Raw genomic sequence first — 27,302 nt, 5'->3', positions numbered from 1 at the left:
AAGGGAGAGAAGATGGCCCCCAGCCCCACCCAGGCCCCCAAGAACAGGCGCTGCTCAAGCACACTTTTCTTGCATCACCAACTGGACCTGCTTCATTCTGCTATTAAGAAAGACTGAATCTTGCCTAAAAGCAGTCACATCCATGATATTAAGTCTGGCCCTAGGATCTGAGTTAGTGAACGGCGATCATCTAACATACCCTGACACTCCTCCGCTGACTCCAGTCTAGACGTGCATCAGTCAGGGCTGCGAGTAACTGGCAAGCGATTCTGGCAGCTGCGAGCACAGGGGAATGTGCTGGAAGGGTGTCCGGAGCTCATGGACTCTTCAGGAAGTCTGGAGACAAGGCCTGGAAAAGGCTGGACCCCAGAGGTGAGGCCACAGGAAGCCTAGACCATCCACCGTGCCCACAAAGATCGCAGCACGACCACCTGGAGCACTATTATAGAAGTGCTCCCCGCAGCACTATTATAGAAGAGTTCTCATTGCCAAATAAGAGCGATGTTCCTCAGACTTATGGTTGATGGGGTGGGGGGGAAGCGGGGGGAAGGGACAGGTAGGGAGTTTGGGGTCCACATGTACATGCTGCTCTATCTAAAATGGATAACCAACAAGGACCGATGCTCAGCTCAGGGAACTCCGCTCAGTGTTCTCTGGCAGCCTGGATGGGAGGGGAGTTGGGGGCAGAATGGACACACATATATGTATGGCTGAGTCCCTTTGCTGTCCGCCTAGAACTATCACAACATTGGTAAGCAGCTATCCCCCCACCCTAAATTAAAAGTTTCTAAAAAGGAGCAATGTTCTGATGGAAGATGGAAGGAAACCAAAGTAACGGCACAAGCAAAATAAGACAAAGGCGCTCAATAGGGAGGCCCCAGCAGGCAGGGGCGGGGAGCGGATGGGCCCTGTGGGCAAGAGCCTCGTTAATTCCCGCGGCTGCCCCCAGAGGTGTGTGCAGAGGCTGGGAACGTGCCCGGGGCTGCCCTGCATGCGGAGGAGCCCAGGAGGCAGCCGGGTCCGTGTGGCCTCAGCCTCTTCCCTTCCCCAGCTGCCCCCGTGCCTGCTCCTCGAAGCTGAGCCTCCATCCCCTGTTGCACTGGAGCGAGAGTCTTTTTGGCTCCACACCCTCCTGCATAGGAGAGCAGCGGCCCCTCTTTCACCCCAGGGACTTCTCTCTCTGGGAAGTGGCTGGCTCTCCTCTTCCCTGGGCGGAATGTCACTTCCGAGTGCTTTTCAGCAGTTTCCCTGATTGAACGTGGCTCTGAACTCTTTCCTCCTCGACACATCAGCGCTAACATAGTCCTCGAGGATGGGGGCCTTGGGGGAGCATCCCTGTTCGAGTGAAGTCCGCAGGAGGGCAGGATTTCTCATGGAAGGAGCTGCTGCGGAGTCCTTGGTTAGGGCCGAGCGTGCCTCGGGACAGCACTGACAAACCAGCCACACCCACACTTTCTGGCTGCTCCTGGGGCTGGAAGCGATAAAGCCTTTGCGCTCAGGGACTTGGCAGCAAATCAGTCCCCTCATTAAAGGTGTATGGCAAGGGGGTAGACCTGCCTTCCTTCGAGTTTGCAATAACAGAAAGCCATGCTGGCTGCACTCAGTGGGTAGAGCGCAGCTGTAAGGTCAGAAGGCCTGTGTCTGAGGCTGGGCTCAGCCGCGGGCCCGCTGCGTGAGTTTCACCGTGTTCCTTAAGCTCTCTCAGCCTCGGCGTCCTCTCCTGCAAAACCAGGACTTGGTGACGATCAAGTGTAAGTATGCTCATGAGAGTCTGCACAAATATTAGCTTTGGTACTAAGCTGGAAGGTACTATGCCTGGTACTTTGGTACTATCCCTGGAAGGCTTCGCAGGTGGCTCTGGTAATGAACCCGCCTGCCAATGCAAGACATGCAGTAGATGAAGGGTCTATCCCCAGGAAGAGCCCCGGAGGAGGAAATGGCAACCACTCCAGTGTTCTTGCCTGGAAAATCCCATGGACAGAGGAGCCTGGGAGGGCTACAGTCCATGGTGTTGCAAAAAGCCAGACGTGACTGAGCGACCACACAGCAACATCATTCCTAGAAAGATTATATTACATTGCAGCTACTTACTTGCACACCAGGCTGATATCAGAAGACCAAGCGATTATTAATAGCATGTGTGCCAGAAATCGAGTCATCAGTCTAAGCCTCGTGTTATAGACGCCCGTTGCATGAACAAGAAGAAGGAAGGGCACTCGTGAACACTGCGTGTACAAGCCTCCAGAAGAGCCCCGGTGTTTTCCAGTGGGGGTCCTGGAAGTGCAACCCCCCAACAAGCAGAAGCAGCACCTGGGAATTTGTTCAAAATGCAAATTCTCAGGCCCCACCTGGCTCGATGAAATCAGAAACTCTGGAGGCAGGCCTCTGTCATCTGTATTTTAACAAGAATAAATGATTATTTTTAATTAAATTTTTTAATTTAATAAAAATTTAGCAAGATGAATGCTCTTCAGATGGATGAAGTTTGAGATCTGCTGCTGTAAATACATGACCTTAGTTAGTTGTTACAGCACGGCAGCTTTACTGTTTCCATTTTAGAGTTGAGGAAACTGAGCCTCAGAAGAGAAGTAGGAATTGCCCGACTCCTGCACACTCCCCTGCTCTGCTGAGGGTTGTCTGTTAGCCGCGCTTCGTGTCTAAGACGGCCTCTCCTGTAGAAGACTGAAAACTTGGCACAAACCCCCGGACCAGCCTGTGTGGTGACCACACGCACCGGGGAGATGCGTCATGGGGGAAACCGGCCAGCAAGGGCTGTGCTCCATGCCACGGTGACTCACGGGGCCCTGGGGCCCTGCTCTGGGGTGGGGCCTCGCCAGTGACCTCTGCGCACCCTCCTGAGGCTTTGCCACTGGGTTCCTGTGCGGCCGCCCACCGGGTCCAGCCCCGCTGAAGGGGCAGCATCCGGGCCCTGGAGGAGGCGGCAGGGTGCTCCTCCACCCCGGCCTCCCTCAGACTCTCCAGCAAGGTCAGAGACCTGGGCGTTTCCCTCCTGTCTTGGCTAAGAGGCGCCCCCTTTCAGCCTGACCTTGGCTGGTTCTGAAGGTGGGGTTCTGTCTCTGACTCCCGCCCGCCTGCTCCCCCAACTCCTGGCAGCTCTGCAGTCTCTGGACATGCCACCCACCACCAGGAAGGACAAGCCAGAGTCATTCCCAAGGTTTTACCCGGAGACTCTCCTCTGCCCACACCTGCCCCTCCCGCCCAGCCAGGACACATCCCACACCTGCTTTAGGGAAGAGGGAGAATTCCGTCAGGCTGAACTCTCTAAGTCCTAGGAAAATGTTTCCTTAATTATCTTAAGTCCCCAGGTTTGAGTGGAAAAGGAGATTCTGGCCAGGTTCAAGCTACCAGAAGACCCGCCCAGTGACCTTCCCGGATGCCTGTCCCCAGGCATAATCCTACCTGCATCTCACTGGACACTTCTGGTTGCCAAGGAGGCTGGGGACGTGGGCTTTCAGCTGGGTGCATGGCCTCCAAGCTAGGACAGCCCAGAGGGAAGGCAAGTGGAGTTGGGTAACTGCTAGTGTCCTCACTGGATGGGAAAGACTGAGGGCAGAAGAAGCAGGTGGCAGAGGATGAGATGGTTGGAAGGCATCACCAACACAATGGACACGAATCTGAGCAAACTCTGGGAGATACTGAAGGACAGAGGAGCCTGGCGTGCTGCAGCCTGTGGGGTCACACCGAGCTGGACGTGACTTGATGGCCGAGCAGCAACAGTGCCGGTACCACTCACGGACTAGGAAACGGCCGCACAATCTGGCAATCAAGACCTTACTTTGGTTGGAAGGGCAAACTCAGCCGCCGCCGGACAGGGAGTGGAGGGCCACTGAGGACAGTCGACCAGGGTTAAGTATGAGTGGATGGCGGGCAGGTGGACACGTAGGACTCGGACTCCGGCACAGAGATGTCCGAGTCAAGAGAGATGAGAAAGAGCGAGTGGAAAGCCACACGCAGCCCCAGCCCCTATTCTGGCTGCGTCTTGTCTTCTCCCAGCTCGGTCTTGACGAGACCTGATAACTGCAGAATCGACAGATCTGAGCTTCGGTGGCTCTGCTCTTCTTCCTGGGGAAGGTGCTAATAAGGAATGAAATGGCCAAAGGCCGAGCCGCAGGAGGGAGAAGCAGGTCCTGAAACACGTACCCGCTGAGCCTGGAGCCCGAGGATCATCTCCAGGACGAAAAAATGTTGATCCCGACTCTTTCTCCTGCTGGCCCTTGCTTTTCCTTCCTGTCCTTTCCTGCCTTCTTTTTATTTTTCCTTTATGATCCTTTCTTTCTTCCGTTCCCAAAATACGCGTCTTAAGCAGGGAACCTACATTTCTTTTTAAAAGCTTTTTATTTTGTATGGGCTTCCCAGGTGGCTCAGTGGTAAAGAACCTGCCTGTCAATGCAGGAGACTCGGGTTCGATCCCTGGGTCGGGAAGATCCCCTGGAGAAGGGAATGGCAACCCGCTCCAGTATTCTTGCCTGGGGAATCCCAGGGACAGAGGAGCCAGGCAGGCTACAGTCCACGGGGTCGCAGAGTCGGACACGACTACGCGACTGAGCACGCATAAACATTAGAACATCCTTCATGTGGTAAGGGAAGTTAAGAGTGATGGCTATATGCTTATTTACTATTTTCTCATTGAACGGCTCTTTAGTGACCCAAAAACAACTTATTTGATCAATCAACATGTATTGATCTCTTCCAAGATTGAGTGAATGTGAAGACATTATCTGATGTAGTTAGAGAAAGATTTCATTTTTAACGTTTTATTTCATATTGGGGTAAAGCTGGTTAACAATATTGTGACAGTTTTCAGGTGAACAGCAAAGGGACTCAGACCTACACACACGTGTATACGTTTTCCCACAGATGGGCTTTCCCTTGTGGCTTAGCTGATAAAGAATCTGCCCGCAATGCGGGAGACCTGGGTTGGGAAGATCCCCTGGGAAGGGAACGGCTACCCACTCCCGTATTCTGGCCTGGGGAATTCCATGGACTGTGTAGCCCACAGGGTCACAAAGACTCAGACACAACTGAGCGACTCTTTCACTTCATTCTCCCCCAAACTCCCCTCCCATCCAGGCTGCCACATAACACTGAGCAGAGTTCCCTGTGCTGTACAGGAGTAGAAAAAGATATCTTAAGCTGTGATATCGGTTAATCTTTCCAAGAGTCTGGTGGAACCAATGGCTGATATTTTCAAAAAGAGAAGAGAGTGGGGCAGTTCCTTGGAAGCATTTGTCTTTCACTTTTTAAAAACTTGGATCCAGACACTGGGTTGTGCAACATGAATATTTTTCTTTAAAAGGCAAGTATATACAGAGATTACCTCTGGGGGATAGAAGGGAAGGAGGCGGTGGAGAAAAAAAACATTTCTCTAATATTTGTATTTGACCATGTGTCTCACTGAGCCTTCTCTCAAAAAACAGAAACTAGTTTAAATGAAAAAAAAAAGAACACCCCCCACAAAAAAAGGGTCACAAGAAGAAAACATTTTGAAAGACACATCCCCTTTGCCCAGAGTCACCAGATACTTGCTGTTTCTCTCAAGCTGACCGGCCGGTTGTAAATCCCAGAAGCATCTCCATTATTGCTGCTGTTGTTTAGCCACTCAGTCGTGTCCAGCTCTTTTGGGACCCCATGGATTGTGGTCCACCAGCCTCCTCTGTCCATGGGATTTCCCAGGCAAGAATCCTGGAGTGGGTTGCCATTTCCTCCTCCAGGGGATCTTCCCCACCCAGGGACTGAAGCTGGGTCTCTAGCATTGCAGGCAGATTCTTTACCCTCTGAGCCACCAGGGAAGCCTGGGAAGTTTGATAATTCAGTGTTTTCTTGATACTGGTGTAGGTAGAAATGGATACATGTGTTATTTTATTTGTGTTTTTTTTTTTTTTGCTGCACTGTGCAGCTTGTCAGATCTTAGTTCCCCAACCAGGGATTGAACCCTGGGCCCCTGCAGTGAAAGGACCAAGTCCTAGCCACTGACACCAGGGAATTCCCTAGCTACACTTTTTAAAGAGACCCTATGTCTGAAAATTCAGCTTCATGAAACAATAAATTAGAAGTGTTGTGAATGATTTTTACTAAATCCTTTTCTTTTTTTTAATCTCATAAAGAATTTCTTCAGGTAATGGTTCTTCAAAGTCAGCTTAGTATTTGTTTAAAGATGATTAACTGTTTGACTTGGGAATTATAAGAACTGAAAACCCAAGTGTGAAAGACCATTTATGGGGAATCCGTCAGAAGTGGAGAGAGAGCGTCTTCAAGATTGTGAGTCATTGGACAAAAGCAAGCCGCCCCTGAGCTCCCTGCAGATGGGAGCCTTGGTTTCCATCGCAAAGCATCAGGCTTTGGGGTCTGTGGTCACTCACACCATCTTCACCCAGTCCAGGTGCTCTGAGCTAAACTGCACACTCAATCAAAGAAGAAAAAACCTACAAATAGATGGTGACTATGCCGCCTTGAAATATTCCTTTTGCTTGTTTCTTCTTTGAGTGGCATGTGGAAGTTCCACGTGGAGTCACAAGCCATTTCTGCACCACTAGAGGGAAGGCTGGCTTCTCCCTGAGTCTTTCAATGTTTACTTTGCCAGCAGTGGTGCTAGTCCCTCATCAGCTCTCCTAACCTGGAAAAACAATCCTCCTCCACCCTCTAGAGGACCAACCTGCGAGAATTCGTCTCGTGCAGACTTGAGTGTGTGTTAGTCACTCCGTCGTGTCCAACTTTTTGCAACCCCATGGACTGTAGCCTGCCAGGCTCCTCTGTCTGTGGGATTCTCCAGGCAAGAATCCTGGAGTGGGTAGTCATTTCCCCCTCCGGGGGATCTTCCTGACCGAGGGGTCAAACCCACATCTCCTGCATTGCAGGCAGATTCTTCACCTTCTGAGCCACCAGGGAAGCCTGTGCAGCTGCAGGGCTGGCATGAAAGATGGTGGTGGTGCCGGTCGTGACCGTAGCCCATCTGGGGGGCGGGTGGAGGGTCAGGGGCCCCGGGGTCCTGTCTCTGTGCTGCCGCTGACTGGCTGTGCAATATGAGACATGTGACTCCATCCCTTCTGGCTCAGCACAGGTTAAATGGGGATAATATTAACATCCACCTCAAAGGATGTGGGGACTGAAGGAGTTAACACTTGCCTGTGAAGAGCTTAAGATAGTTCCTGGGACATGGCTGAGCCCTTAGTAAATGTTAAATGCTTTTTTATTGTTTCTCTCTTGTTAAACTTTATAAGTTACTAGATCAACTTAGGGCAGCTATAGAGAGCTGAATGATCTTATTGTCCACGAGAGGTATTTATTAGAGACAATGTTTATAAGCTTCAAATTTCTACTTCTTCGATCCAAATGAGCCAAGAAATACCGTCACGTGACGACCTCAGCAGGCGGCCCTGGAGCGCCTGTCTCACAGAGACCAGCTCCCATCACACGTGCCTTTGGCCTCCACGCAGTTCACGCCTTCAGAACTCCGCTAATTTTTTTTTCTAAAGCTCTGGAGCAATTTGGTAGGCCAGAGTTTTATCACTGTTGAACCTTCATTTCCATTTCTCTGTGTGTTGTATATGTGTGTATATATATACACACACACACACATACATATGCATGTTTTGAGCTAAATATATATTATTTATGTTAACATATTTATATCTAATATATTTATGGTATATTCAATACATTTAAATAATATTATACTATTAATAAATATATAAATATGTTTTTATGCTAATATATTTATAATTTAATATATTATAAATATATTAATGTATATATTTAGCTGAAATAAGTTTTTAATTAAAAAAAATGTTTATAGATACATATCATTGCTTTTATTTTATTTTGCAGCTGATGGGATCCTGGTTCCCAGACCAGGAATCAAACCCATGCCCTTGAAATGGAAGTACAAAGTCTAACCACTGGATCACCAGGGAAATCCCTCAAACCATCTTATGATCACTGACACCTAGTTTCAAAGATAATAAATCAAGATTTGACAACTTTAGTCCAATTCACTCTGAATATGTGACACTTTTCAGAAAGCAACTCTAGAACTCTTAGAAGTGTCTGCATGCACCGTACCCCAGCTACCGCCTTGGGGTTCCTGCTGGTTCCTAGACCTTTGTTAACCTAGAGGGGTGGGGGGTGGGAGGGACATCCAACACAGAGGGGAGAGGTGTGTGTGTGCCTGTGGCTGATTTATGTCGATGTTTGGCAGAAACCAATACAATACTGTAAAGCAATTATCCTCCAATTAAAAATAAATAAAATCTTTAAAAGGACAGAAAACAATCCCTACGTAAATGTGGGTATGAGATAAAATTACACACAGAACTGTCAATGGGGCTTTTTATGACCCTGAGGGTATGAGATAAAATTATACACAGAACTGTCAATGGGCTTTTTATGACCCTGAGGGCCACCTGTGTTATTCTTTTGCCCAGAAAAACATTCAGAAAGATGTATTTTTAACATCCATGTTCAATTAGCTAAAGCCAAATAGAAAAACATAGTTCTTCCTTAAGCTTTTAAAGTTTACAAATGGTTCTCTCTTATTACAAGTCACCTTAGAGATGGATGAGGAAACGAATAATGGATAATAATAAACAGTCAATTTCCTGATTAACAAAGCTCCCCTTAATAAGATTTAAAACTTAAGTTTCATAAATCTAGAAATTTCAACTTACCATACTGGTGCTAAATGAGAAGATGGATGCTCCCTAACTTGTTGTCATAATCATTTCATGATATATGTAAGTCGAATGATTGTGCTGGGTGTCTTACTCCCCTACTCCTCGTAGCTCAGACGGTAAATAATCTGCCTGCCAATGCAGGAGACACAGGTTCAATCCCTGGGCTGGGAAGATCCCCTGGAGGAGGGCATGCAACCCACGCAGTACTCTTGCCTGGAGAATCCCATGGACAGAGAGGCCTGGCGGGCTACACTCTATGGGGCCGAGGAGTCAGGCATGACTGAGCAGCTATGTCAATTACATCCCAGTAAAGCTGTAAGGGGGAGAAGGCAATGGCACCCCACTCCAGTACTCTTGCCTGGAAAATCCCATGGACGGAGGAGTCTGGTGCGCTGCAGTCCATGGGGTTGCTAGGAGTCGGACACGACTGAGCGACTTCACTTTCACTTTTCACTTTCATGCATTGGAGAAGGAAATGGCAACCCACTCCAGTGTTCTTGCCTGGAGAGTCCCAGGGACAGGGGAGCCCATGGACTGCCGTCTACGGGGTCGCACAGAGTCGGACACAACTGACATGACTTAGCAGCAGCAGCAGCAGCAGCAAAGCTGTAAGGGAGAAAGCCTGGTGAGTCTTAAGATTCTCTTAGTGTTTTCATGCTTCTTACAAAGTGAGAGAGATTTCAACTTAAAATCACAGCCCATACCCCCGATTCAGTGACACATTTTAAACTAGAATCTGTTAAATCTTCTAATATGCCAAATTCTCCTGAAAATGAATGTACGCAGTTTCTAAACTTAACCCACAAATGCAAACCCTGCAGGTTTAATGTATCAGTGAGACAGTTAACTCTAGGTCTCTGAGGCAAAGGACGTTTGCCCACTGAAGAGGAGACACTGAAGCTGACCCACTATTGGAGATGACCATTTCACTTAGCCGAGGTCATCACCTTGGCAGAGAAGGAGAAGAAATCTGGAAGTATGACACCAGGAAATGACTTTTCTCCTGAAGGCCTGTGGAGCTTGGCTGCTTTTAACTAACAGTCACTGTCCCACAGACTCCCGTATAGAACAGGCCACTGTGGCATTAACACCACTGGAGCCAAAGTCACTTGACAATCTAAAGGCAGGAACCCTGAACTCTCCTTATCTGTCCAAAAGCAAAGCCTTGCCGAAGAACTCAGGAGTCATAAATCCCCTCCCGGGGAGTCTCACAACTTGTATCACCAGAGATGGAATCACTGGGATAAGAGATCACCTAAAGAGACCTTCATTCCATACTCCAAGGCCAAATCTGCCTGTTACTCCAGGTGTTTCTTGCCTTCCTGCTTTTGGATTCCAGTCCCCTATAATGAAAAGGACGTCTTTTTTGGGTGTTAGTTCTAAAAGGTCTTGTAGGTCTTCATAGAACTGTTCAACTTCAGCTTCTTCAGCGTTGCTGGTTGGCGCATAGACTTGGATTACTGTGATATTGAATGGTTCGCCTTGGAAACGAACAGAGATCATTCTGTCGTTTTTGAGATTGCATCCAAGTACTGCATTTCGGACTCTCTTGTTGACCATGATGGCCACTCCATTTCTTCTGAGGGATTCCTGCCCACAGTAGTAGATATAATGGTCATCTGAGTTAAATTCACCCATTCTAGTCCATTTTAGTTCACTGATTCCTAGAATGTTGACGTTCACTCTTGCCATCTCCTGTTTGACCACTTCCAATTTGCCTTGATTCATGGACCTGACATTCCAGGTTCCTATGCAATATTGGTCTTTACAGCATCGCACCTTGCTTCTATCACTAGTCACATCCACAAATGGGTATTTTTTGCTTGGCTACATCCAAGAGAATGTGCACTGGTCATAGCAAACACCCTCTTCCAACAACACAAGAGAAGACTCTACACATGGAATCACCAGATGGCCAATACTGACATCGGATTGATTATATTTGCAGCCAAAGATGGAGAAGCTCTATACAGTCAGTGAAAACAAGACCAGGAGCTGACTGTGGCTCAGACCATGAACTCCTTATTACCAAATTCAGACTTAAATTGAAGAAAGTGGGGAAAACCACTAGACCATTCAAGTATGACCTAAATCAAATCCCTTATGATTATACAGTGGAAGTGAGAAATAGATTTAAGGGACTAGATTTGATAGACAGAGTGCCTGATGAACTATGGACAGAGATTCGTGACACTGTACAGGAGACAGGGATCAAGACCATCCCTACGGAAAAGAAATGCAAAAAAGCAAAATGGCTGTCTGGGGAGGCCTTACAAATAGCTGTGAAAAGAAGAGAAGCGAAAAACAAGGAAAAAAGGAAAGATATAAGCATCCGAATGCAGAGTTCCAAAGAATAGCAAGAAGAGATAAGAAAGCCTTCTTCAGCGATCAATGCAAAGAAATAGAGGAAAACAACGGAATGGGAAAGACTAGAGATCTCTTCAAGAAAATTAGAGATACCAAGGAAACATTTCATGCAAAGATGAGCTTGATAAAGGACAGAAATGGTATGGACCTAACAGAAGCAGAAGATATTAAGAAAAGGTGGCAAGAATATACAGAAGAACTGTACAAAAAAGATCTTCACGACCCAGATAATCACGATGGTGTGATCACTGACCTAGAGCCAGACATCCTGGAATGTGAAGTCAAGTGGGCCTTAGAAAGCATCACTACGAACAAAGCTAGTGGAGGTGATGGAATTCCAGTTGAGCTCTTTCAAATCCTGAAAGATGATGCTGTGAAAGTGCTGCACTCAATATGCCAGCAAATTTGGAAAACTCAGCAGTGGCCACAGGACTGGAAAAGGTCAGTTTTCATTCCAATCCTAAAGAAAGGCAATGCCAAAGAATGCTCGAAACTACCACACAATTGCACTCATCTCACATGCTAGTAAAGTAATGCTCAAAATTCTCCAAGCCAGGCATCAGCAGTATGTGAACTGTGAACTTCCTGATGTTCAAGCTGGTTTTAGAAAAGGCAGAGGAACCAGAGATCAAATTGCCAACATCTGCTGGATCATGGAAAAAGCAAAAGAGTTCCAGAAAAACATCTATTTCTGCTTTATTGACTATGCCAAAGCCTTTGACTGTGTGGATCACAATAAACTATGGAAAATTCTGAAAGAGATGGGAATACCAGACCACCTGACTTGCCTCTTGATAAACCTGTATGCAGGTCAGGAAGCAACAGTTAGAACTGGACATGGAACAACAGACTGGTTCCAAATAGGAAAAGGAGTATGTCAAGGCTGTATATTGTCACCCTGCTTATTTAACTTATATGCAGAGTACATCACGAGAAACGCTGGACTGGAAGAAACACAAGCTGGAATCAAGATTGCCGGGAGAAATATCAAGAACCTCAGATATGGAGATGACACCACCCTTATGGCAGAAAGTGAAGAGGAACTAAAAAGCCTCTTGATGAAAGTGAAAGAGGAGACTGAAAAAGTTGGCTTAAAGCTCAACATTCAGAAAATGAAGATCATGGCATCTGGTTCCATCACTTCATGGGAAATAGATGGGGAAACAGTGGAAACAGTGTCAGACTTTATTTTAGGGGGCTCCAAAATTACTGCAGATGGTGATTACAGCCATGAAATTAAAAGATGCTTACTCCTTGAAAGGAAAGTTATGACCAACCTAGATAGCATATTGAAAAGCAGAGATATTACCTTGCCAACAAAGGTCCGTCTAGTCAAGGCTATGGTTTTTCCAGTGGTCATGTATGGATGTGAGAGTTGGACTGTGAAGAAAGCTGAGTGCCGAAGAATTGATGCTTTTGAACTGTGGTGTTGGAGAAGACTCTTGAGAGTCCCTTGGACTGCAAGGAGATCCAACCAATCCATCCTAAAGGAGATCAGTCCTGGGTGTTCATTGGAAGGACTGATGTTGAAGCTGAAACTCCAATACTTTGGCCACCTCATGAGAAGAGTTGACTGATTGGAAAAGACCCTCATGCTGGGAGGGATTGGGAACAGGAACAGAAGAGGACAACAGAGGATAAGATGGCTGGATGGCATCACCGACTCTATGGACATGAGTTTGAGTGATCCCCGGGAGTTGGTGATGGACAGCGAGGCCTGGCGTGCTGTGATTCATGGGGTCGCAAAGAGTCGGACACGACTGAGTGACTGAACTGAACTGAAAGAGACCTTATCACAAAGATACATATTTCCTGAAGAGCCCATTTATCTTTGATTTTAGATAAGTGCCCTTTGGTCCCCCCCTCTCCGCCTATTAAGATGGACTATGAGCTACCAGTTCTAACCACACCTTTGAGTAACATTATCTCTTTTCTTCTGTGTAGAAAAGAAAACTGGCCTTTTCTCCTGTTGTCTTGCATTAATTTAGTTCACATGCCCCGTCACTACTCAACTCAAGAGGGTAGAGGAAAACTTTTTCTTACCCAATACTCATCAGCCATATTTGGTCAACATAACTATGTGCCGTGTCTGTTTAATATTCCTGTTTCTGGGCTTCCCGTCTAAGTGGCTTAGATGGTAAAGAATCTGCCTGCAATGCAGGAGACCTGGATTTGATCCCTGGGTTGGGAAGATCCCCTGGAGAAGGGAATGGTTACTCATTCAAGTATTCTTGCCTGGAGAATTCCATAGACAGGGAACCTGGTTGGTAGGCTACAGCCCATGGGGTCACAAAGAATTAGACACGACTGAGCAGCTAACAATTTCACTCTTCACATTCCTTCTCCAGGGTCATGCCCATCATCATACAAATATGATGTTATTTTCCTATAAAAAATGTATTTAGATCTCTCTGACCACCCTCCTCCACTTAAAAAAAAAACAACAACTCTTGTCTGCACCGGTACCCCTTTCTCACTGACTTGCTTCTCTTCTTCCCCTCTTTAAAGCCGCTCCAGGCAAGCTTTGATCCGCTCCCACCTCTCCAGGGAAACTCTGCTCCGTTACTGTTGTTCAGTCACTCAGCCGCATCGGACCCTTTTCGACCCCGTGGACTGCAGCATGCCAGGCCTTCCTGTCCGTCACCATCTCCCGGAGTCCTCTTGGAGGAGGTCACCATCAGCCCTGCCATAGAAACCAGGTGGGCAACTAGCAAACTGGAGAACGATGATACTAGAGAAGTTCTCACAGTGATGCAAAGGGCCTAGGCCCGACAACAGATATCCCAGCCTAGGGAGCCAGCAAAGGGACTGGGAACTCCTGGAGAATCTGACTGACAGATATCCCAGCCTAGTAAGCCAGCAAAGGGACTGGGGACTCCTGGGGAATCTGACTGTGAAGGTCAGGGGATTTGATTACAGAGCTTCCACAGGCTGGGGAAACAGACTCTCGGAGGGCACGAACAAGACCGTTCGCACCAGGACCCAGGAGTAAGGAGCAGTGACCCCGCAAGGGGCTGAGCCAGACCTGCCTGTGCGTTCCGTCCACTGCTCACCCCTGATGCCCTGTCCAGTCCCTGAGTGTTGGTGCTTAGTGCAGATGTCCTGGTGTTTCTGAAAGCTTCTTCTATCCTTCCTGCTCGTTTGGAATCATATCCCACAAAGAAATCTGAATGACGTTTGGCTGGACTCCAAGGCTTTTGGAGATAGTTCTAAGCCTATACCAATCACAGGAACAATCGCAGATTGTACAGTTTGCCAAAAAAAATTAGGCATGCGTTCAAAAGAACCAGGCTGTCATCGCTGCGCCACCTCTTGTGAAACACTCCTCCCAAGGGGAAGCTGGCATTGCACCGCGCTTACTGATTTCCCCAAGTAAAGCTCACAGCACAGACCTCGCCACCAGCCTCTCCGGGTTCCGCTGCAATCCTTGCCCTGGGCCCACTGGTGGGAGAAGGACTGTTTTTACTCTGTGACTGCGTATAGCAGAAAATACCCAAACTGAAACATCAGCATGTTGAAGGTAGCCACGTATGTGCTTTTTAAATGATGGCTGTCATCACAACACAAGTGAGCAAGTGTGTGTTACGTTTTCCTTGGTGGGAGTGTCCACAGACTTCCCTCTCCCACTCAAATCACCGAAGACAATGTACATTACACAAAGGCAGAGACATACACAGTGAACACCAGATAATACCTGAACATTCCGGGACCCAGCGTTCATTGCTAAACAGAGGGAGAGCAGTCTAGTAAATCACCAGCATTTTCCTTCTGCTCAGCCACCCTGGCGCTCAGTCCCAGCCCAACCTACCTTTTTTTTTTTTAAGGTTTAAATTTTTTTTTTTCATGTAGATCATTTGTAAAGTCTCTGTTTGTTTAAAATGTTGCCTCTGCTTTGTGTTTTCGTTTTTTGGCTGCTCAGCATGTGGGATCTTAGTTCCCTGACTAGGGAAGACCCCCACACACCCCTCCTTGCAGTGGAAGGGAAAATCACAACCTCTGGACCATGAGGGAAGTCCCCCAGCTTACCCTTTAAAACACCGGATGCTAGGCTTTTTGTGATCAAAATCGTAAGAGGAGCTTGGGAAGCCTTACCCTGAAGGGAGAGGTGCAGGGGCTTTTGCCGTAAGTGATAGAAACAAAGAGCACAGCAAACCACAGAGGGGAGGGGAGGGAGTAGAAGCCACACAGGCTGGGCACAGGAGGAGTATTTGGGGGTGTGGTTTCTGACAGGCTGTTGAGAGTGGGGGTTCAGGCTGAATGTGGGGGGGAGAAGAGGGGGTTGAGAAGTCCAGGCGGGGGTCATGAATTGGATTTTGATTCAGGTCCATTGAGGGACGAGAGAAACAAAGGACAGTCTTTCAGCTGCTGCTTCTGCCTGCTGGACAGCACTTCTCTAAAGATTCCGCTCCTCTCTCCTCCTAGGAGACGTCAGCACGGATCTGAGCTTCCAGATTCCTAGGTCTAGTGAAGGGTCGGCCACACAGCTGGAGCCCTGGAGTGCTTTGGGGTTGGAACTTTTTTTTTTAATGTGAACCATTTTTAAAGTCTTTATTGAATTTGTTACAACATCACTTCTGCTTTATGTTTTGTTTTTGCCCACGAGGCCTGCAGGATTTTAGGGCTGCCTGCACCCCTGCATTGGAAGGTGACATCGTAGCCACTGGACCACCGGCGGAGCTTCTTCCTCAGAACTAAGCTGCCTCTCCCACCTCGGGCGCAGAACGGTCCTAGCCCCCAGGGAGGGCAGCTGAATGCCCTGTGAGAGGCCCGCTCATTCTTGCCCTAGTCTCCCAGTTTGCCTGTTTTTGTTTTAGAGGACTTAGCTATTTAGCTTTAAACATGTTTACAGTTTTGTTTAATACAGGACTGATTTAAATAAACTGTGTATGTGCTAAGTCGCTTCAGTCATGTCCGACTTTCTGTGACCCTATAGACTGTAGCCTGCCAAGCTCTTCTCTCTGCGGGACTCTCCGAGACAGACCACCCCACCTTGCGTTTGTTTGAGAGTTCAGGACTTACTGCACATCACCTGGTTTTGTTTATATTTATATACATTTATATGTATGTATCATCTGGCTAAATTCCTCAGGAAATCCTAGGGTAGTCACGAATATCTCCATTTTTAGAGGCAGAGACTTGGAGAAGTTAATTTACCCCAATGACACAAATCAATCTGTGTTGAAGCTTGGACTCCAACCCAGGTTTTCTGATCCTCTGTCTGGTTTGTGTCATGTCTGCTGTAGGAAAACTGGGAGAAAGTGGAGGAAAAATGCTTTGTGGAGGAGGCAGAAATCCTGGACCCCTAGGAGTGTTTCCGGGCGTCCACTCAGGAACTCAGCTTCTAGCAGCGGACCGGGGCTGCAGAGGAGCTGAGGGTCACTGGCTGGAAACACACTTCTCAAACATTCCGCATTCAAACTGGTACTGTCTCTACTCCATGCCACGACAATAAAATTCTGGCAATAAAACTTTTGGTGTTAAAAGTAATAAATACCTTCTTTTGGTGACATTAGAAATGTGACTTTCAATGCCCTTTCAGAAAGTGAGTCCTGGGCCAAAGGCTTCTCTTCCTGATCAGAAGAGTGTTTATACTCCAGCCATCCAGAGAGAGTGACTTAAATGAACATTTGCCACGTATGTCCCTGTATACACCTGTGTGTACACGCACAAGCATATTTAGAGCATACAGACGTGGTGCCCTGTATACATCGGTGTGTACACATACAAGCATATTTAGAGCATACAGACGTGGTGCCCCTGTATACATCGGTGTGTACACATACAAGCATATTTAGAGCATACAGACGTGGTGCCCTGTATACATCGGTGTGTACACATACAAGCATATTTAGAGCATACAGACGTGGTGCCCCTGTATACACCTGTGTGTACATGCACAAGCATATTTAGAGCATACAGACGTGGTGCCCTGTATACATCGGTGTGTACACATACAAGCATATTTAGAGCATACAGACGTGGTGCCCTGTATACATCGGTGTGTACACATACAAGCATATTTAGAGCATACAGACGTGGTGCCCCTGTATACATCTGTGTGTACACATACAAGCATATTTAGAGCATACAGACGTGGTGCCCTGTATACATCGGTGTGCACACATACAAGCATATTTAGAGCATACAGACGTGGTGCCCCTGTATACATCTGTGTGTACACATACAAGCATATTTAGAGCACACAGATGTGGTGCCCTGTATACACCTGTGTGTACACGCACAAGCATATTTAGAGCACACAGATGTGGTGCCCTGTATACATCTGTGTGTACACGCACAAGCATATTTAGAGCATACAGACGTGGCTGTGCACGTGTGCTCAGTCACTTAGTCATGCCTGACTCTTTTGCAACCCCATGTACTGTGGCCCAGCAGGCTCCTCTGTCCATGGAATTCCTCAGGCAAGAATACTGGAGTCGGTTCCCATTTCCTACTCCAGGGAATTTTCCTGTCTCAGGGATAGAACCCACATCTCCTGCATTGGCATGTAGATTCTTTACCACTGAGCCACCCAGGAAGCCCAGATATGGGCATATAGTACTTTGGCCACCTCATGCGAAGAGTTGACTTATTGGAAAAGACTCTGATGCTGGGAGGGATTGGGGGCAAGAGGAGAAGGAGACGACAGAGGATGAGATGGCTGGATGGCATCACTGACTTGATGGACGTGAGTTTGAGTGAACTCCGGGAGTTGGTGATGGACAGGGAGGCCTGGTGTGCTGCGATTCATGGGGTCGCAAAGAGTTGGACACAACTGAGTGACTGATCTGATCTGATCTGACATCTAAAAAATGGCATCTCCAAATACTGTTTTACATCCTGCTTCCTTCACTTACCAGGGAATTACGGACTTCTTAAGATGCAGTATATTCACTTGGGGCTTCATGATATTTTTCTTTGACGCTTTCCAAAAGTCTGGTCCAGGCAGCATCTCTGCAAAGAGTGTCAAGCTTACTCTCAGAGTCAGGGACCACAGAGGAGAGTTCTCACAAACCTCACATTCAGTTTACCGTTTCTGCTCTCCTGCGCCTTCCCCAGGAAACAGCAGACTCTAAAATCATCACTACCACCACGTCTCACTAACCCTCCCCCTGCACAGGGGTCTCTCTTTCTGGAAATCCCTCCCTTTTAGTGACCCCATGGAGACCCTGCCAGGTGGGCTGCAGGGGCTGAAGCTGAATCTGGTCCCTGTACCAGCCACGGAATTAAATCTCAGAGACAGAGTCTGGGGTGATGTACAGTAGTTTTATTGCTTTGCCAGGCAGAGGGTGCCACAGTGGCCTCATGCCCTCAGAACTGGTGTAAGACCTGGAAGGGGCGGTGGGGAGCTTTATAGTAATGGTTCACAGAAGGCGTGATCAGCCGTGCACGTCCTTCTGATGGACTGGTGCTGTGGTGACGGCGAGTGGGGACCGTTGTTGCAGTGACGGAGTAAAGAGAGGAATGAGTGTTTTACTTTCCCAATCCTGAGAACAAAGAAGATAAAGAGAAGAGGCCTGAACATTCCTAGTTTTTTTCTTTTTACTTTAACTGCTCCTAACTCTGCATGTCTGTATCTGTTTACTTTCCTGCATTCCTAGTGTTTATGCTTACAACACCCTTCCGCTTGTAGTTACACGTGAGAAAGAAGGCCACAGAGCCACCGAACAGCCAGGCTCAATTACCGGGTTACTGACGCCAGCCTGTGACTGTCTTTGAAGCAACGCAACACGAAGACAGCAAGAGCCGAACACCTTTACTCCCCCTCACCAGCTGCTGCGAGCCCTGTTCTCATGGAAGCCCCTGGGCTCCTCACGGCGGGCACAGCTCTTGAGCCACGAGCCCACCGTGTTCGCCTCTCTGTGGCTGAGGATTGAAGCCACCTTTCTATTTCCTCCAAACTTTGTCTCCATATTTTTTCATTCAGCTTTGGTGGGCAGAGAAAGCCAAGATTTGGGCCAGCAATGCCATCAACATTCTGGTTCTAACCTGTCTGGGGTCTAAGTGCTTGCAGGCAGCATACCGTTAACTTCTCCCACCTGGTGGGGGTTTCTGCACCTTCAAACCAGCTCAAAGGTAGTGTTCTGGGTAACCCTTGGGGGTGGGGGGGACAGAGACCCTGCCCCACAGCTGCTCTGCTTCTGCATGGTTCCTCCCTTGTTTTCACATCCCCTCCCTTCCCTGCTGCTGCTAAGTCACTCAGTTGTGTCCGACTCTGTGCGACCCCAGAGACGGCAGCCCGCCAGGCTCCCCCGTCCCTAGGATTCTCCAGGCAAGAACACTGGAGTGGGTTGCCATTTCCTTCTCCAATGCATGAAGGTGAAAAGTGAAAGGGGAGTCGCTCAGTCGTGTCCAACTCTTAGCGACCCCATGGACTGCAGCCCACCAGACTTCTCCATCCATGGGATTTTCCAGGCAAGAGTACCGGAGTGGGGTGCCATTGCCTTCTCCGCCTCCCTTCCCTAGTCAGCATTTATTTGAACTTACCTGTTGGAACTCAGGTAAGGTCATTCGGGCTGAATGAAGCCTCTTTCCTTTAACCAAGAAATGGGGACACAGAAGGGCTTAAGCGCCCAGGAGCCCCGCAGGGCCCGGCTGGGTTTCAGGGCCTTGTGTGGCCCACGCCCCACCCCACCCCCCACACCCGGCCTTGCTGGGGCGGTGCTCCACAGCTCGAGGACCACCCCCACCCCAGGTGCATCCCCACGCTGCCCCTCAACTGAGCTCAGCTGTAGGCAACTGAGCACGTGTGCTCAGTCATCACTCAAGAAACTTCCAGTTAGTTTTCTCCCTACTCTCAGGGCACAACAGTAATAATGGAGGCAAGAGAACAAAACCACAGCCCGAAAGAAATGAGAGATTGTCCCTGGTCTCTCCACCCCCCGAGAGCGGGCTCCTCTCTCTGCAAGGCCCACTCAGTTCTCAGCTCGCCTCCCGGTCCCTCTGTTCAGACATCACGCTCACCTACTACCCCTCCGCCAAGCTCCCGTCTTTCTCTTCCACCTTTACCTCAGAACTTCAGGGAACCAGAAAGAAGCTTGTCTGTACAAGGGGTGATGCCCTGTCTTAGATCCAGGTGGTTTTGAAGCAAGAATGTGTTTCTTTCTACCGTCAATTACAAGTATTTACAAGTACCGTGATTTTTCCATGTAACTTACAAGTATTAAGCAATACACGACTGTGCTTGAGATGGTAATAGTGTTTTGTTGAGAGCTTGTTCTATTTTCCTACATCCCCTGCTTTTCATTCCTTTCCTTGCATCTTCCTTTTTTTGCTTCCTTGAACTAGCGCTGGCGTGCACGCTACTTCACTTCAGTCGTGTTCGACTCTTTGCGACCCCATGGACAGTAGCCTGCCAGGATCCTGTCCCTGAGATTCTCCTGGCAAGAACACTGGAGTGGGTTGCCATGCCTCCCTCCAGGGGGCTCTTCCTGACCCAGGGATGGAACCCGCGTCTCTTGCATCTCCTGCATTGGCAGGTGGATTCTTTACCACTAGTCCCACCTGGGAAGCCCCGCCGCCCTTGGACTCGGGGCCCCACCAAAAGTGGAGAAGTTTCTGACCAGAATAGCCGGCAGGTGTAGTGTTCTTAAGCTCCAAGAACATTGGCCGGAAAGATTGTGAGTGAGCGCTGGAAGTACACGCCCCATTAAGGGCGGGTCAATCGCTTACCCCTGTCAAAACAAAAGACATTCCTACCAACAGGCGTTCAGTTGAGCAATCTTAAAAGAAATGGTAGCCCTACTTGGCCTACGTACTCTAAGATAGTATAGATCTTAGCAAAGATTTCCTTCCTTCCTTCTCTATTTCTTTTCCTAACTTCTTGAAGAATTAAACATACTCCTTTCAACACATGCGTTAATTTCTGATCTGAGTGAATCTGACAATGAAATAAAACAATGGAACGTTTCCCTCACGTATTTTAGCATCCTCGGGGCAGAGTTAACGAGTATTCAGCAAGTGACTAGTCGGTACGGCCCCACGTGCGTGCTTCGCCGGTCCGTGCCAGCCACGCTTTCACGGGGCAGTTTCACTCGGTAGTTTACAAACGAACTGGCTGTGCTCGGCACCTGCCGGTAGGGCAGTCATCAGCTTTAGGCTGCAAAACCGCGTCTAAATGAAGGCTCTGGGCTGGTAAAGAAGACCTGATCACCCACTCTGTAAGCGTGGTACCCAACGGGTAACGGGGTGAACAGCCAGGACAGGTCCTCTAGCCGTCCCCACACATCAGACGTGTGTACCCGGCGCGGGGCCGCCCGGCTCCGGGGCCGCAGGCGGCACAGCGTGCAGGCCCCGGAGGGGCTGAGCCTCAGAGCGGCGCGGGCGTCCGTCCCGGGACTGCGCTGGGTCCTGGAAGGGGGCGCGGCCAGGAGCCGGCCCGGGACGCGGGGCTGCGCCTGGGGCGGGAGGAGCGGAGCGCGGGAGGGAGGAGCCCGGCAAACCCGGGAGAACGGAAAAGGGCGCTTCCTGGGCGGCTCGGGGGCCGCGGGGCAGCCGGTTCCCTCCGCGCGCGCCCCCGCCCTCCCGTGCGTCCCCGCCCCCTGCGCGCCCCCGCCCCGGCCCTCCCGCGCGTCCCCGGCCCGCGCGCTCCCGTCACCCTCCGCGCGCCCCCGGCCCGCCCCACGCGCGCCCGGCCCTCCCCGCGCGCCCCCGCCCCGTCTGCCGGGCCGCGCTCGGGCATGCGCGGTGGGCGGGCCGCCCCCGCCGCCCGACTAGGAAGCGCGAGCGCCGGCGCCGCCGTCAGAGCCGAGCGGCCACAGCGAGCCCGCGGCTCCGCTTCGCTCCGCGCCCGCCCGGCTCCCGGCCGCCCTCGGCCGCCGCCCGCGCCCCCCGCGGCAGGAGGCGGCGAGGGACCATGGCTGACGTCTTCCCGGCCGCCGAGCCGGCGGCGCCGCAGGACGTGGCCAACCGCTTCGCCCGCAAAGGGGCGCTGAGGCAGAAGAACGTGCACGAGGTGAAGAACCACCGCTTCATCGCGCGCTTCTTCAAGCAGCCCACCTTCTGCAGCCACTGCACCGACTTCATCTGGTGGGTGTGCGCCGCCCCTGGACCCGCCCGGCGCCTCGCTCGGCGCCGCGGAGAGTCCGCTCCCGGCGGGACCCCCGGGCGGGGCGCGGCCGTCTCCCCGGGCCGGAGACTCGGAGGGCGGCCCCGGGAGGCTGCCCGGGCCCCGCCGCGCGCGCGGACCTCTCCCCGGGCCGGGCCCGCGAGCCGGGAGGAGCGGCGGCAAACTGTTGAGGCGGGCGCGGGGAGGGCGGCGGCCGGCCGGCCGGCGGGGCGGGGGCGCGGGCGGCCTCTGGAGCGGACCCGGGCCGCGCGGGGCCGGGAGGACACAGGCCTGCCCGGGGCTGCCAGCGGGCTGCGGCCGCCGAGCCCAGGTAACTTCCAGGCAGCGGTGTCACCCGGGCCGCGCTTTACGCGCCGCAGCTGCCGGACAGGCTGCAGGGTCTCCGATCCCGCCAAGTTTCCTGGGGAGACGATGATGACTTTGACTGACTTTCAAAAGATTGATGACCCCTCTCCTCCAGTTGTTTTAAGAAAGCTAAAACTAAAGGCAGTACAGATGCCTCACTTGGAGAAGCATTAGTTTTTTCCCTCTTACGTTGCCAGACAACCTCCATCCATTCTGTCACTTGCTGCTGTATGTAGGAAGCCCCCCGCGCCCCAAGCCAGAGCCGTCTGGGCCTCCTTAACTCCCCTACCCCGGGGGGAGCGGCGCCGGTGACTGCCCAGCCGCTGTGTGGCTCCTGGGTCTTGTGGGGCTCTTGGGAGAACGAACGCTGCTTGAATGCATCGCACAGGGAAACCGTCTCCAAGGGCGAGTCCCGCAAACGTGCTAATTAATAGGTGCTTAACTTCTCCCTTAAGGATGGCTCTATCTGAACCCGTCACACCTGGGGGAATCTTTAAGGGAAAGCCCCACAAATGTGCTAATAAGGTGCTTAATGTCTTCGTTTCTTTTTAGAAATCCACTCCAAAGCACACTTATGTATAAAGCACAGCCACCTCTCCGAATGATTTCCGAGGTGAAGTCAGCGCCTGGAGCGGTTGAGCTCCTAGGTCAATGTAGACAGGACTGCTTAACGTCAGTTCTTGGAGCCTCAAGGCAGAGAGATTGCATTTAGTTAAGGGGAGGTGTTGGGCCTCACGTGTCAGCTGTGAAATTCCATTAAAACGTTCTGTTTAGTCTGTTCTAGACTGCCGATTACTTTCTCAGGACGAGGGTAAGGTAGAAAGAGACATATACATCCAGGCTCGCTGAAGACTTTCCAGGGTCGTTGTTAGCCCCTGTGAACCGATGTGGCCTGTTGGGTCACCAGGTGTAGCATGAAGTGGAAATGAAGATCTCCTTGTCCTCTTCTTCCCCATAGTCAATACTCCTCTTCTCCACTTAGCTGCAGAGCAACCCCTCGGAAGTTCCAGGAAAATATTCCCCAGCACGGTCTAGCCGTGGTTTTAATTTTTGAATTTTCTTCTCTTCTCTGTTTCCCTGGTTTACAACTCAAATATTAAAGCACTGATATTTTAAAACTGTTTGCATTTAAATTTTTTTTGGGGGTGGGGAGTGACTAAGTTAATTATAAAGATATGTGAAGTGCTTTGTAAATTTAAAATGCTATGTAAAGCAAGATATTATGACTCATAACCTTCTGAGAATTTTAATGTAGTTCATCCTAGTTGAAATGGTGTTTGCAATTTAATGTCCATGTCGGAGTTCTCTGCTTAGAGAGTAAATTCTCTAAAGTAATTTACAAGAGCAATATAGCTTCTGAATGTGCTTTGAATGCTGTTGGTTCACAGTAAAATCAGGTCATAATCTCACATGCAAACAGTAGTGATGACACTAATATCTGGCTCCTTTAAGCCAAAACGTAGTGTTAAGAGTGGTGCTACGCGGTCATTTCTAGGTAAGTAATACTTCATAACAAATGATGAAGCCACTTGTTTGTTTTTAGGGCGGAAAGATTTTCAGTTGGTCTTTAGGGACCAAATTCAGCCATCTTTATAGATTTGGCTTTTTAACCATAAAGTTCTTCTTGTTGCTTGAATATTGTAGCCAACAACTTTATAGTCATGTTTTTCAATTAAGTACTGATAAAATGTTAGGGGAAAAAAAAAACTGGCAAGAACCTTGAATATGTTGAAATGAGTTCAGTGAGATTTGGAGGCCAGATCTTTTCAAAGTTGACTTGACTCTGCACTCTGAGCTGTTTAGGCATGTTTTCCTGTCAAATCATTGGGTTTCATGTGCAAACCTTTACCTCTGTAGAATGCTTTGTCATATAACTGGCTTAAGATGTGGTGTCAACAGAAAATAAGAAATTTTTCTTGTTTGTTTTTCAGGGGGTTTGGGAAACAAGGCTTCCAGTGCCAAGGTAAGCTGCCATGTTGCATTTTATTTTCAAGTACAACAAGAAATAAGCATTCCAGACAAGAACAGTGTTTCCAGTCGTCTTTTATCTGATACAAAAGCAAAAACACATTTAGATGTTTTCAAAATGTGAAGGCTGTAAACTTGGGCCTGGGGGAAGAACACCATTTGGTATTTTCTGGTACTCTGCGTAGAGACCTGCCTTTTTCTTCAAGGGAATAAAACCTTCCTGTAACTTTTTTTTTTTTTTTTGCCAAGAACGTTCTTGTCAGAAACTGCTGTCTTTGTGTGGGTGTTCAGAAAAAAATGGAATCGCTTAGTGTTTGTGTGACTTCTCTTCCTGTTTTGGTTCATCTTTTACCTGGGAACTGGGTTGGACTTCTCCCTGTGGGCCATACAGCACCCTAGTAGGATGCCTGGGGGTTTTGACGACGGATTGTCAGCCAGAATCAAGTCTGCATGTTCTAAAGGCTGCTGCATGAGGCACGTCTCTCCCTCACGTCAGCTTTGTGGCAGCTTCTGACACTCTTGGCTGCATCCACAGAAACGCATTTCCTCTCTGAAGGTGCGTTTATTTCACACACTCCAAACGCCCAGCTTTTCAACTCTCTGTTTGTTGAAACTTTTTTTTTTTTTTGAATGCTTTATTGCTCGTGAAGGCATCCTAGGTCATTAGCTCTCCTCACTGTCTATATTATGTTTACTTAGTCCTGGTTACATTTCCCATCTGGGCTTCGGTTTATTAGGGCAAGTGGAAAGTACATTCTAGCCTGGAAAATATTATCCTAACACTGTTTAATATTAAGCGCATGAGAGATACGCAGGGTGTACTCTTTATGACTTTAAAATTGTGCTAGCAAGTTGGTCACCTTTCAAAACCTTCCACACACTGGTGAATGTGTTTCTTATGTATGTTTTATAGACATTTTTAGGTGCAGCTATTTTATGGCATTACCCATCAGCATTCCACTTCTCTTCACACTGTGCTTAACACCCCTGTTGAATAAACTTATTTGGAGAGTGGCATTGAGTAATCCAGAGAGTCCTTTGAAAAAGAATGAGCGTGTGTCTCAGAGGTAGAAGGAAATGTGACTCTTTGCAGTTCTCAGAGTTGTGGACCTGAGCTTCGGAGACAGCATTTGAAGTCTTTGAACGTGGAGTTTAAGGATGTAACCTTGTGATTCTGGGCTAATGTGATTTCTTTCTGCTCTCATTTTTGGTAATGTACTTGGGCGGAGACCTATGGAAACTCATGAGGAAAAGTATTTATTAAATGTCCTAAATAATGTACAAGAGGAAGTGGGTATATGTTATTTAAAAAATGATCATTTTCTACAGACAAAAAATCCTGGATAATAAAGCTGACCCCTTTCAGACCTGCAGGTTTTGTTGTTGAAACTGGAGAGCAGGTGTGTTGACCACGGCAGGACCCGAGTGGGCTCCCGGGAGCATCGGTGGGGCTTTTAGGAGATTAACAGGTCACTGGCCTCATGTCAGCATCGCCCCCTTTTACCTCAGTTATAAAAGTGATGCTCGTAAATTGTACGAATACTGTATAAAAATGAAATTGGATCCTTGTTTTCTTTTCCCTCAGGCATAACTTCAGACATCCATGCATTCACTAAATTACACATACTTTTTAAAAAGATCTGAATTTTCAATCACTTATGCATTTTTCCAGCAGCAGGCAGTGGGTGTGGGGAAATGCTTCTCTCTCACAACATCGGTTCTGCCTTATTTAGTTGCGTGTGTGGAAGCATCAGACTGACTCACCTGTCTCTACTGAGGGTCGTTTTAATTGTTTCTAAGTTCTTAGCAAACGAGGCTGTCAGTATCCTTGGGCTCTAGTATAGGCATGTCTGCAATAGATACTTAGAAGTGTGTGGATACATTTTAAACTTTAATAAGCACAGCTAAGTTGCTCTCCAGAGAGGTTCCAATTGTATTTCAGTATCAATGTGAGAGTACCACTTTCTCTTCACTCTTAACCAGTGTTGGATAATACAAATAAATCCTCTGCACTTTTGCTCTGATAGATGAAAGGGGCTTCTTTCAAGTTCCATCTCCTTTGTGAGGTTAAGCACTTTTCCCAACACATTTTAGCCATTTTTTTAATCTGTCCTGTGAATTTCCTTAACATTTGAAATTGAGGATTTACAAACCAGATTATAGTAGTGAACGTGTGCTATTCTGGTTTTTTTTGACTGTGCCACTGAGCTTGCAGGATCTTAGTTCCCTGACCAAGGATGGGACCTGTGCCCCCCGCGGTGTGGAAGCTGGGCTACCAGGGAAGTCCCTGTGCTCTTCTTTGCTTTGAAGAGTTAAACCAGATGCCTTTAGTGAGTTCCCCTATTATATTTACACTTTAATTCACAAAAGCCATTTCAAATATAAGTGTATCTGCAGTGAGCTAACTGCTTGTTACAATTGTTACGTGTCATCTGTATTTGACTCCGGCAGGCCTATACTAACCTGATATCTTATTGTTGGTTGTAACTTAGATAATACTAGCTCAGGAGAGTGGTGTTTTCAGGTTTTAATTTTAATTTATTTTTAATTGGAGGGTAATTGCTTTGCCATGTTGGATTGGTTTCTGCCGTGCGTATGTACATCTCCCCCCGGAACCTCCCTCCCACCTCATCCCGCCCTAGGTTTTCACCGTTGTTTAATCGCCCAGTGGTTACCCAGCGTTTTCCTATTTTGGTGCTTGCCACACTCTCTTTTTTAAAACATTTTTTTTGGCCACACCTCGAAGCTCACAGGATCTTAGCTCCCTGACCAGGGATCAGCCCTGTGCCCCCTGCAGTGGAAGCGTGGAACCCTGACCAGTGGACCGCCAGGGACATTTCTCTTGCCTCAGTCTTAACATTCGG

At 48.7% G+C, this 27,302-nt stretch overlaps 1 protein-coding gene and 2 long non-coding RNA genes across 14 annotated transcripts in view; 2 read left to right on the top strand and 1 right to left on the bottom strand.

Annotated features, from left to right (window-relative positions):
• Positions 1-1,514: 1,514 nt before the first annotated feature.
• Positions 1,515-19,746, bottom strand: LOC147350920 (uncharacterized). 6 transcript variants are annotated; one of them, XR_015146970.1, is made up of 4 exons: positions 19,545-19,746; positions 17,915-18,011; positions 14,752-14,780; positions 8,333-9,296 (listed from the first exon to the last, which is right to left on the bottom strand). It is a non-coding gene; the product is annotated as an uncharacterized LOC147350920 (long non-coding RNA). The 6 variants fall into 6 exon arrangements; XR_015146971.1 differs by lacking the exon at positions 8,333-9,296 and adding an exon at positions 13,616-13,740; XR_015146972.1 differs by lacking the exons at positions 8,333-9,296; positions 14,752-14,780 and adding an exon at positions 1,515-1,720 and having other exon boundaries at positions 19,545-19,744.
• LOC147350921 (uncharacterized) lies at positions 9,194-16,540 on the top strand. Its single transcript, XR_015146975.1, has 2 exons — positions 9,194-9,315; positions 13,566-16,540. It is a non-coding gene; the product is annotated as an uncharacterized LOC147350921 (long non-coding RNA).
• A 2,053-nt stretch (positions 19,747-21,799) lies between the features above and the next one.
• PRKCA (protein kinase C alpha) overlaps positions 21,800-27,302 on the top strand; it is a 301,651-nt gene continuing 296,148 nt past the window's right edge. For all 7 annotated transcript variants that reach the window (XM_086355747.1, XM_086355743.1, XM_086355745.1 and 4 more), the window contains exons 1-2: positions 21,800-22,085; positions 24,402-24,433. Coding sequence is in view for 5 of the 7 variants with exons in the window: in XM_086355743.1 (XP_086211869.1) it covers positions 21,913-22,085; positions 24,402-24,433 (205 nt within the window). In the remaining 2 variants the exon portion in view is untranslated. The remainder of the gene's footprint in view (positions 22,086-24,401; positions 24,434-27,302) is intronic.

This window comes from Bos grunniens, chromosome 19 (assembly GCF_055505025.1).
Source record: "Bos grunniens cultivar Pamir isolate PY7600 chromosome 19, Bosgru_T2T1.0, whole genome shotgun sequence".
Classification (NCBI taxonomy): Eukaryota; Metazoa; Chordata; class Mammalia; order Artiodactyla; family Bovidae; genus Bos; species Bos grunniens.
The sequence above is the reverse complement of the archived record's forward strand: the minus strand, read 5'-3'. Positions and strand labels throughout refer to the sequence as shown.